The sequence below is a fragment of the Bufo bufo genome, chromosome 7 (assembly GCF_905171765.1).
Source record: "Bufo bufo chromosome 7, aBufBuf1.1, whole genome shotgun sequence".
In the NCBI taxonomy this organism is placed as follows: domain Eukaryota; kingdom Metazoa; phylum Chordata; class Amphibia; order Anura; family Bufonidae; genus Bufo; species Bufo bufo.
This window is the reverse complement of record NC_053395.1, coordinates 64,176,278-64,188,728: the sequence shown is the minus strand read 5'-3', so window position 1 is coordinate 64,188,728 and position 12,451 is coordinate 64,176,278. Positions and strand designations below refer to the sequence as shown.

Genomic DNA, 12,451 nt, shown 5'->3' with positions numbered 1-12,451 from the left:
TTCTATATTCTGTGATTTTTCACGCAACGCTGGCCCCATAGAAGTGAATGGGGCTGCATGAAAATTGCAACCGCAAGCAAGTGCGGATGCGATGCGTTTTTCACGGATGGTTGCTAAGAGATGTTTGTAAACATTCAGTTTTTTATCATGCGCGTGCAAAACGCATTAAATAGCATTGCACCCGCGCGATAAAAACTGAACATCTGAGCGCAATCGCAAACAAAACTGAATGGACTTGCTTGCGAAAACGCGCAGTTTTCACTGAATGCATCCGCAACGCATCCGGACCTAATCCAGACACGCTCGTTTGCAAGGGGCCTTAAACAGGCAGCTGCTGGCAACAGGTGCCTGTGATTGGTTTTCTAAGGCTCACTAGCGTGTTTTACTTTTGTTTGAATCTCTTGTACTCTGATTTTCGGATTGTCCCAGACCTTGCTCGTGACTGCTTATTATTTCCTGACGTTATCTCCTGGCACTGATCCCATCTGGCATTTGACTCTATGTATCTTATCTTGGATCTGACGTATCTCTCTGGTTTAGATTCTGGCCTAATTTTGACTTTGCTTTTGGATTCTGATCCAGTCTTGGTTTTGCCTGTCTGTCATTACATATAATATTTTCTCCATTTGTATTTTCCCTCATAGGGCCCAGCACCTAGTCAAAAGGGACCTTTATCCAGTTGTGTGTCGTTGCTCTAGGACGGATCTTCCAGTTGGGTAGGGACAGTGGTGTAGGCTTCACCATCGCCTATGGTGACATCAGGAGGTTTATATAACTGCAACTTATCACTGTGTTAACTCACAGACTATATATCTGGACTCCTGGTCCTTTAGATAGAGGAGACATTATATCTTAAACCTAATACAGGGATATACAGAGGGAGAGGAGGGGCCTGAGAGCTGCCAGGAGGGATCTGATTGGTGATGATGTCATCCTGTAGTTCTCAGGAAGTCAGCCACACAGGAGAGACCAAGTTCCTGTTTACACAATAGAGCAAAGTGTCAGACTTGAGATCACCTGACCAGATTCCCATAATGGTAAAATGTATGGATGTAACTGTTAGTGTAATAAATTACACTGATAGAAGACTGGTGGCTAGTTATTAATATGTGTAAAAAAAACAGAGTGCCTCTTTAAATCATGTAGCAGATAACTCTTGTGATTGCCAGATACTAAGTACACACCTGTGTTCTTGGCTCAAATATGAATAATTTTACCACGACCTTATTGTACCACACCATTTTGCCTTGCACTAGTTTTGAGAAATCTCCCTCAGTACAGGACTTAAAGGGGTTGTCCACCTTATCCCCTGGATAAGCCATCACTAGCTGATCAGCGGTGGTCTGACACTCCACACCCCTGCCGCTCCGCTGTGCGGCAATTGCTCTGGCGCCAGTTGCAGGCAGCTCTGTCTCCTTCGTAGTGGACTGAGCTCATCACTGCAGCACAGCTCCTGGCTATCACCTTATAAAAGGTGGAGAGCCCCTTTAAAACTTTGATAAATACATTCCACAACTGCCCCTGACAGGCCACCTCCCTGTTACATCCATGTATTTGAAAGGGAACAATGCAAAAAATAATTTCTCCTTCTGCAGGATGTTAATTAATTCACTCCTTTTAATTGATGAAGATTGTACTTTCTTCCACCCAAGTGCCACCACAACAAAGACAAAGGTTTGGTCTATCGCAAGCTGTTTCCAAAAAGTAAAGGACCCTGACCTGTTCGCTAACCTTTCGTCCAAAATGTACACAAGTTTCAAGTAGAAAAGATCACCCCTTGCCAAAGCTTAGGGTGACCCATCTGACACCAAAGTTTTGCCTAGTCTGCTGCCCAAGCATCCTCATGGCTTACAAGTCTAGCTTTGGCTGCAGTTCCACTTCAGGAGGGATGTGACCTAAGGGCCCACATTCTATCAAATCCCTATATGGAAAATGTGAAAATGCCATGGAAATAAATAGGAGCCAGGAGTGGTAGGCATACATCTACCCCAGTTTCCCCTGCACCTAGTTTGACTGCAGCTTTTTGCCTTTTGAGAGAGTTGTCTGGGATCCACATATTTTTCATTATGGCCAGGAACATGATAGAAAATCAAAAGAGAGGAGTTTTAAAAAGAGAAAATGTATATTTTGCCACTTACTAATAGGGTATAATAACTAAACCCTTGAAGACACTACATCTACCATTGCATCTGCAGCTAATATTGCAGGACAAACAGTGTAAAGTTATGGAAAATTCAATGCTGTTGGACATCACCTTCCCAGACCTGAATTTTAACCACCTAACTGTTTTGCCTGAGTCCAGGTCCCGCTGGACTTCTGAATGTTTTCTCCTGAATGGTAACAGCTAGAAACATGCAACTGGTCTTGTTTGAAAGCTGAAATTCCAGGCTTTCATACAAAATGACAGCTAAAGTCCAAACAACAGAGATATCACTGTTAGAAAACCTGCTTTTACTTTCACTTTCAGCTGTATTCACAGCATCCCGATTTCTATCAGTGATATCTTCAGCTGTACTGAACATATTGCTGTTATTCTGGTATTGTCTGAAAGCTTGGAATGTCAGCTTTCAAACAATACAAACTGGTCCCAAACAAGAGATATGAGCAGATAAAGCAGCCTCCCCCCACCTTCAGTCTGGAGGAAGATGATGGAGCAGCTGCAGAGCTGACAGGCTGCAGGATGAGAGAAAAATAGTAAAAATATATTGAAAAGTGACGTTATCATGATTTTAGTGACAGTGAACCAGATAATAAAATTGTTATTTTTACCACACAGTGAGCACCACAAAATAATGTAAAAATTGCAGGGTTTTTTTCTTTCCCCCCAAAAATAAAATAATAAAAGTTATTTAATACACTATATATACCCAAAAATGTTTCCGAAAAAAAGGACAACTAATCCCACAAAATAAAAACAACATTTAGAAGAAAAAATTAAAAAGTTATGACTGCTGGATAACAAAGGGGGAAAATATTATTGGTCCTTAAGGCTAAAATTAATGATGTCACTAAGGGGTTAAAAATGCAATAATGTCCCCTGAGTTGTGCGCCAACAAGATTTACGGCAGACACACATAAAAAATCTACAATAAAAAAAAGTTAAATTTTTGGGAGGGTTTTCCCAATTTTTAGAGGTTAAGCAAACTATTTTCTTCAATACATGCAGTTTAGAGCAGGTCAGTCATATAAAACCCACAGTCACGGGACTCATAGAGTAAGATTTATAATATTACAGACTGGTCGGTTACTCGTTTTAGCATAGACGGTGTACCTCTGCAAATCACAAATTTTTGGTGCTGTGAATAAACTATACATCTATCGTGGGAAACAACCTGATTGTTATAGGGGAACTGCTCAAACTCATACACTGTGTTCCAAATTATTATGCAAGTAATATTTTTCTCAGATTTTCCTAAATGGTCGATGCAAATGACAGTCAGTAAATTTTCAAGTCATCAACTGAGTATAAATCAAATGTTATTGAACAAACCTCCCAATTATATTTTTTTTCTCAATAAAAAAAAAACTCAAAATGTAAATGCAAATTATTATGCACAACACAGTTTCAAAACATTTTATAGGTTGTAAAGAACTGAAAATGGTCATTTGTTGAATTTGCTGCATTAAAGCGGTTGTCCCATCACAGTCAATGGGGGCATATCGCTAGGATATGCCCCCATTGTCTGATAGGTGCAGGTCCCACCTCTGGGGCCCGCACCTACACCGAGAATGGAGCGGGTAGAGCTGTGGCTAGAGGACTCCGGGGCCCGGTCACCACTTAGCGCTCTCCCCATACAAGTGAATAGGAGCGCACCGCACTTGCGCGGCCACCGCTCCCATTAATTTCTATGGGGCTGACGGAAATTCCCTGCTCCGTTTTTGGTGTTGGTGTGGGTCCCAGAGATGGGACCCACAACTAATGATATGCCCCCATTATCAATGATGGGACAATCCCTTTTAAGAGGTCTTATTTACTGAAATCAAAAGCTGTTTCTATCAAAAACATCCTAACAGTCCAACTTACATGTTAACATAGGACCCTTCACAATTCTTACATCCATTGAACGTGTGAGTTTATAGAGAGTCTCTGCTTGAATTTCTTTGGAGGATGTCAGAATAGCCTCCCAGAGCTGCTGTTTTGATGTGACCTGCCTCCTACCCCCATAGATCGTAAGTTTTAGGATACTGCAAAGGTTCTCAATAGGGTTGAGGTAGAGGAGGATGGTGGCCATGAGTTTTTCTCCTTTTTTGCCCATAGCTGCCAATGATTGCGAGGTATTCTTTGCAGCATGAGATGGTGGTTCAGAAACTCTTAATTACTTTGCTGAGATCATTTCCACACCTTTTCACCCCTAAAGGGGACTACCCGTGCTCTTCCCATAATTACAGGCCAAAACATGACCCCGCCATCTCTATGCTGACGTCGCAGCCTTGTTGGGACATGTGTATAGGAACGAACCGTCCCATTGAAATGAATGGGACGGCTTGGGTGTAATTACACCTGCTCACCACTGCAGAGGATGACGGCGAGAAGGTAAACAGTGAAGAGGAGGCAGCGCTGGAACGGCGCACGACTTTTCTTCAAACATCTGATCGGCAGGGGTGCCGGGTGTCGGACCCCCACCGATCTGATATTAATGACCTGAGGATAGGTCATCAGTAAATATAACTTGGACAACCCCTTTAAGTAGTTTTCCTTTAATTGGGGTCAACTGGCAAACTAATTATTACAGGTGTTTTAGATTGTTTTCAGTGATCCAAACACACAATACCATCCTTGAGTTTAATAAAAAAAATAAAAATATATATTACATCTTTATGACACCTAAATCCATCGATCCCCTTTGTGCGCTGCTGATCCCAATCACCGGCTGTGGTGGTCACATGTCACCAGTATGTCATGAAACACATGGCAGTCACGTTACTGCCACAGCTGTTCATTGGCTGCAGTGGTCACATGACCCCACGTCAACCAGGATGGGCGCAATGGAGCCAGAACCCAGCGGCGAGGATCAGGTAAGTATGCTCACCTCCGTGGGTCCGGCTACTCTGCAGCGGTCTGAAAAAAAGCACGGCAAAGATGCACAACCCTATAAATTGGTTGCAGAGGGGGATTAGAAAATCATGGCAGCCTTCTATACTTCAAAGGAGCTGAGCTGCAATACCAGCTATAACCCATGGTCAGGGCTGGTACTGTTTTTGAAAAAAGCAGCTAAGTTTTTCAATCCTGTGCAACCCTCTAGTTACCTCTAGTTTCTATTAACCTCTGTCATAGTACCCACTGAAAACTTCTGAGATGTTTCTATCAGGGCCGGTGCAAGGATTTTTGCCAACACAAACAAAGCTACATTTTGACGCCCCCCCCCCCCCCCCCCCCCTCCTCACAGCCCTGGTCCCGTCTGCAGCAGCTGGCTTCTCCTCTGTGTGGTCCTGGTATCTTCTCTCTGCTTCAGACAATCGCTCGTTTTGAGGACCGTATTTTTCACCCTATAAGATGCATCTAGGTTTTAGAGGAGGATAATAAGAAAAAAATATTTTCCATTACACCTCAGGTCAGACCAGTAATCAGACCCCCAATGTTAATCAGACCTCAGATCAGACCCCCATGTCAGACATCAGCCCCCATCCATCAGCCCCCCATGTCACATTTTTCCGCCCTCCCCCAGGGTGCGCCTTAAGGCAGCCGCTTGGTCTGCCTTATGGTAGCACCGGCCCTGGGTACTATGCACTGATTGCTAGAATAAAGTAGCTGATATGCCCCTTTGGTTCTCATGCCTCTGCCAGCTTCATTTCAATGTCATAGGGCATGCTGATGTCTGTCCTAGTGAGGGTGAAGAAGACTGGTTAGAGCCGGAGGGGCCCCTTCGTTCTAGTGATTGTTGTGGTTGTTTTTTTGTAAGTAAAGCTCCATGTTAAACACTAAATCAGTCAACATCTGCCTATTGACTGTCTCCATGTAGGGACTAAACATTTTTTTGATACAAAATGGAAACTAGAGGAAAAGGCAATCGGGATATATTACAGAACTGCAGGATCTAATACAATCTATACAGCCAGTATTTCTGAAATGTAAGGCATCACTGTAAGGCATGTGTTTTTCATGTTAATTTCCTTGTTTAAGTATATAATAATGTAAAACTTTGCGGCTATGGTACGGACAGTTAACGCTGCTGGTGCCAAATTGTGTCTTGCAGAAATAGAAATGGTGATCATGGAAAGATCAAAAGCGGCAGAAAAGCCCATGCTGCATGTTAAAGAGGAAAACACGACAGATGAGGAGAAGAGTGCCGCTGGGGCACAGGCCGCTCCGAGCAGGTGAGCATGCGGAAAACTCGTGCCAGCACCGAACAGAGCTGTGTTTGATGTAGTAGTCTGTCTCCGCTGATGGACACACCGGCTCCATCACTTCCCCACAGACAGATCCCTGTACACTTTGACCTCTGCACAGCAGCCAGCAGAAATGTCTTCTTACCCTGCTTCTCAGGGATGGAGCAGAGCCTCTGCAGTATTGTCAGCTGCCAGAAGGGGAAGGAGACATATAGGGGCACATTTATTAGGACCGGTGTAGATGCCGGTCTTAATAAAGGCCCTGTGCTGGTGGGGGTTCAGCAGAAGTTATGAAGAGGAGCAGGCATCTCCATAACTTCGGCGCTTCCAGCACCAGTTCTAAATGTAAGACCACTTCTGAGCCGTCTTACATTTAGACCATTTTCTACATCTAAAACAGCCGTAGAAAATGGTGAATGAGACGGCCTGTCGGACCTTCCAGCCCACACCACGCCCACAATTTTAGACATGGCGTAAACGAGGCAAAGTGGCAGATAGCGGCGCAACCAACCGTAACCTATATAGGCGTATTTCAGTATAGTGAATGACCCCCATAATGTCCAGAGACTGCCTGCATCACCACGGATGGTACATTCAAAAAATTATGTCATAAACACTATACCAAGGTCTTTTGGTATGGAAGTGATTCATGGAATTACCCCTTTAAGATTCACATATTAATGGCACACATAATAAATAATTGTAATGGTGTAAACCATTGCCTGGGCTCTGCAGATTTTTTTTTAAAATTAAATGCCTTCCTTCAGCATGATCATCCCTATAAAACTAGCTATTCTGCCTAGTAGGGTTGACTCTGCTGATTAGGCCGCATATACATGACCGTATTTTCGGACCGCTTCTGATCTGCATTTTTTGCCAATCTCAAACGGACCCATTATTTTTTGTGAGGCTGCAACCGTGCAGCCATATATCCATCCCCCCCAAAAAAATTGTGCATTTCCTATTCTTGTCTGTTTTGTGGACAGGAATAGGCATTTGTATGATAGGGCGGAACATGAATGGGAGAAACACACATGGATGGTAGTTCTGTTCTGCAGATCCACAGTTGTCGGACCACAAAACCCATACAGTCTTGTGCACAGGGCCTTAAAATGATACCTGTCTTGTAACAGTTGGGGCATCCCTGAGAAAAAAAAAGACTTTTATTCTTCATGCAAATAAGGACTTCAGTGCACTTGGGGGAGCACTTGGTGCACCTCAGCTCCTCAACTCCTCAATAACTAATATTCTAAGGTAGGGCAAAATTTCCTGTGTATGCAATATGCAAAAATTAGACGACTTCCCCCTCCTCTATAGATCCTGTACTTGATGTTAGCGGCAGAGAAACCTGAGATGCACCTAAGACATTTACTAAGCAAAATGCCCCCCCACCCCACCCCAAGAATTTTTTTTATTATGGTCCCGATTTAACTCGCCTTCACTCCATATTGCTTCAAAAAGTCACAAAATGGGGGCTTTGCAACTTTTTGGACTTGCTTGAGCAAAAACATTTTGCATTTTTACACCACTCACTCCAGTGTTGAAATATGGGTGGGAAAGTGGGAGCGGTTAGCTATGTTGTTGAGTTTCACTCCAGATTTTTTTTTTTTTAAAACTTCCAGTCTCACTCCAGGAGAAGGGTGGAGTAGGAAAATTTCTGGACAGAAGTGTTAGGTTTAAGGATAAGACAATATTTATCAAACAACATGCGACATATAAATGGGGCATAAAAACTCACTTCAAATATCCCCCTCATGATAAATCTCCCCCCCCCCCCCTCGTGTATTTTTGCACCTCACTAGACCGTTCTGAAATATGTGATGCATGTTGTATTGTATGAGGTGTCTGGGGCTTATCAGAGGCAGTATATTGGTTGACTATGTTGTGATGCTCACAGCTTCTGATGACCCAACATATGAGCCTGGGTTTCCACGTTCATTATTATTATTTTTTTACATTTTTTTTTTTTTACAGTTTGTGAAGCCAACGCCAAGAAATGATCATAAACTGAGGGCTTCATTCAATTTTGTGCAGCCCTAGCAATTACTGATGCATGCGCGAACTTCAGTGTTTGCCCTTTAAAGGCTATGTACATCTTTGGGGGCCATTTTTTTAAAATTATTATTGCATTGTACTCACTTTGAGCTAAAAATAATTTTTTAATTTGGTCTTTATTACAAATATGGAACCCTTTATTTTCTGTACAGAGCTGAGATGCTCTAGTAGCACCATGTGGATGTTCTCACTTCTCCGTCAGTTGGGGAGCTGACGGGCTCCTTATCTCTGCTCTCTGACATTATAAACTTTCATTAAAGCTCAGTTCTTATCTTACAGATAAGAATGTGTCTTAATCAAGTGTTTATGACCTCTTAGTAATTTAGAGATGAGGCTTATTAGATGACTGACACAAAATGAAAGTCACACAGCTCGGAAAACAGTTAACCCTTTTGTGGCAAAATGGCTCAATATTTTTAATAAAGACCAATTGAAAAAATTATTTTTGGCCCAAAATGAGTAAAATGCAATCATAAAAAAAATTGCCTTCAAAGGTGTACATAGCCTTTAACCGCCTCCGGACCGCCTAACACAGGATCGCGTTCCGTGGTGGCAGCCCTGCGCAGAGTCACGCATATATGCGTCTTCTCGCGAGACGCGAGATTTCCTGTGAACGCGCGCACACAGGTGCGCGCGTTCACAGGATCGGAAGGTAAGCGAGTGGATCTCCAGCCTGCCAGCGGCGATCGTTCGCTGGCAGGCTGGAGATGCGATTTTTTTTAACCCCTAACAGGTATATTAGACGCTGTTTTGATAACAGCGTCTAATATACCTGCTACCTGGTCCTCTGTTGGTCCCTTTTGTTTGGATCGAACACCAGAGGACACAGGCAGCTCAGTAATAAGTAGCACCAAACACCACTACACTACACCCCCCCCCCCCCGTCACTTATTAACCCCTTATTAACCCCTGATCACCCCATATAGACTCCCTGATCACCCCCCTGTCATTGATCACCCCCCTGTAAGGCTGCATTCAGATGTCCGTATGTTTTTTACGGATCCACAAAACACATACGGACGTCTGAATGGAGCCTTATAGGGGGGTGATCAATGACAGGGGGGTGATCACCCCATATAGACTCCCTGATCAACCCCCTGTCATTGATCACCCCCCTGTAAGGCTGCATTCAGATGTCTGTATGTTTTTTACGGATCCACGGATACATGGATCGGATCCGCAAAACACATACGGACATCTGAATGGAGCCTTATAGGGGGGTGATCAATGACAGGGGGGTGATCACCCCATATAGACTCCCTGATCACCCCCCCTGTCATTGATCACCCCCCCTGTAAGGCTCCATTCAGATGTCCGTATGTTTTTTACGGTTACATGAATCGGATCCGCAAAACACATACGGATATCTGAAAGGAGCCTTATAGGGGGGTGATCACCCCATATAGACTCCCTGATCACCCCCCTGTCATTGATCACCCCCCTGTCATTGATCACCCCCCTGTAAGGCTCCATTCAGACATTTTTTTGGCACAAGTTAGCGGAATTTTTTTTTTTTTATCTTACAAAGTCTCATATTCCACTAACTTATGTAAAAAAATAAAATCTCACATGAACTCACCATACCCCTCACGAAATCCAAATGCGTAAAATTTTTTAGACATTTATATTCCAGACTTCTTCTCACGCTTTAGGGCCCCTAGAATGCCAGGGCAGTATAAATACCCCACATGTGACCCCATTTCGGAAAGAAGACACCCCAAGGTATTCCGTGAGGGGCATATTGAGTCCATGAAAGATTGAAATTTTTGTCCCAAGTTAGCAGAAAGGGAGACTTTGTGAGAGAAAAAAAATAAAAATCAATTTCCGCTAACTTGTGCCAAAAAAAAATAATTTCTATGAACTCGCCATGCCCCTCATTGAATACCTTGGGGTGTCTTCTTTCCAAAATGGGGTCACATGTGGGGTATTTATACTGCCCTGGCATTTTAGGGGCCCTAAAGCGTGAGAAGAAGTCTGGGATCCAAATGTCTAAAAATGCCCTCATAAAAGGAATGTGGGCCCCTTTGCGCATCTAGGCTGCAAAAAAGTGTCACACATCTGGTATCGCCGTACTCAGGAGAAGTTGGGCAATGTGTTTTGGGGTGTCTTTTTACATATACCCATGCTGGGTGAGATAAATATCTTGGTCAAATGCCAACTTTGTATAAAAAATGGGAAATGTTGTCGTTTGCCGAGATATTTCTCTCACCCAGCATGAGTATATGTAAAAAGACACCCCAAAACACATTGCCCAACTTCTCCTGAATACGGCGATACCACATGTGCGACACTTTTTTGCAGCCTAGGTGGGCAAAGGGGCCCACATTCCAAAGAGCACCTTTAGGATTTCACACGTCATTTACCTACTTACCACACATTAGGGCCCTAGAATGCCAGGGCAGTATAACTACCCCACAAGTGACCCCATTTTGGAAAGAAGACACCCCAAGGTATTCCGTGAGGGGCATGGCGAGTTCCTAGAATTTTTAATTTTTTGTCACAAGTTAGTGGAATATGAGACTTTGTAAGAAAAATAAAAAATCATCATTTTCCGCTAACTTGTGACAAAAAATAAAAAATTGTAGGAACTCGCCATGCCCCTCACGGAATACCTTGGGATGTCTTCTTTCCAAAATGGGGTCACTTGGCATTCTAGGGGCCCTAATGTGTGGTAAGTAGTTTGAAATCAAAATGTGTAAAAAATGACCTGTGAAATCCTAAAGGTGCTCTTTGGAATGTGGGCCCCTTTGCCCACCTAGGCTGCAAAAAAGTGTCACACATGTGGTATTGCCGTACTCAGGAGAAGTTGGGCAATGTGTTTTGGGGTGTCATTTTACATATACCCATGCTGGGTGAGATAAATATCTTGGTCAAATGCCAACTTTGTATAAAAAAATGGGAAAAGTTGTCTTTTGCCAAGATATTTCTCTCACCCAGCATGGGTATATGTAAAATGACACCCCAAAAAACATTGCCCAACTTCTCCTGAGTACAGCAATACCACATGTGTGACACTTTTTTGCAGCCTAGGTGGGCAAAGGGGCCCACATTCCAAAGAGCACCTTTCGGATTTCACCGGCCATTTTTTACAGATTTTGATTTCAACATACTTCGCACGCATTTGGACCCCTAAAATGCCAGGGCAGTATAACTACCCCACAAGTGACCCCATTTTGGAAAGAAGGCACCCCAAGGTATTTCGTGATGGGCATAGTGAGTTCATGGAAGTTTCTATTTTTTGTCACAAGTTAGTGGAATATGAGACTTTGTAAGAAAAAAAAATAAAAATCATCATTCTCCGCTAACTTTGTGTGACACAACATGTGTGACACTTTTTTGTAGCCTAGATGCGCAAAGGGGCCCAAATTCCTTTTAGGAGGGCATTTTTAGACATTTGGATCCCAGACTTCTTCTCACGCTTTAGGGCCCCTAAAATGCCAGGGCAGTATAAATACCCCACATGTGACCCCATTTTGGAAATAAAAAAAATCATAATTTTCCGCTAACTTGTGACAAAAAATAAAAAGTTCTATGAACTCACTATGCCCATCAGCGAATACCTTAGGGTGTGTACTTTCCGAAATGTGGTCATTTGTGGGGTGTTTGTACTGTCTGGCCATTGTAGAACCTCAGGAAACATGACAGGTGCTCAGAAAGTCAGAGCTGCTTCAAAAAGCGGAAATTCACATTTTTGTACCATAGTTTGTAAACGCTATAACTTTTACCCAAACCTTTTTTTTACCCAAACATTTTTTTTTTATCAAAGACATGTAGAACAATAAATTTTGAGAAAAATTTATATATGGATGTCGTTTTTTTTTTTGCTAAATTTTACAGCTGAAAGTGAAAAATTACATTTTTTTTGCAAAAAAATCGTTAAATTTCGATTAATAACAAAAAAAGTAAAAATGTCAGCAGTAATGAAATACCACCAAATGAAAGCTCTATTAGTGAGAAGAAAAGGAAGTAAAATTCATTTGGGTGGTAAGTTGCATGACCGAGCAATAAACGGTGAAAGTAGTGCAGTGCAGAAGTGTAAAAAGTGGCCTGGTCATTAAGGGTGTTTAAG

At 42.8% G+C, this 12,451-nt stretch overlaps 1 protein-coding gene across 1 annotated transcript in view; it reads left to right on the top strand.

Moving 5' to 3' along the window:
* The window catches only part of CLEC16A (C-type lectin domain containing 16A), a 393,790-nt gene that overhangs the window by 90,421 nt on the left and 290,918 nt on the right, over positions 1–12,451 (top strand). The window contains exon 12 of the mRNA XM_040441186.1: positions 6,195–6,315. Within this exon, the coding sequence (XP_040297120.1) occupies positions 6,195–6,315 (121 nt within the window). The remainder of the gene's footprint in view (positions 1–6,194; positions 6,316–12,451) is intronic.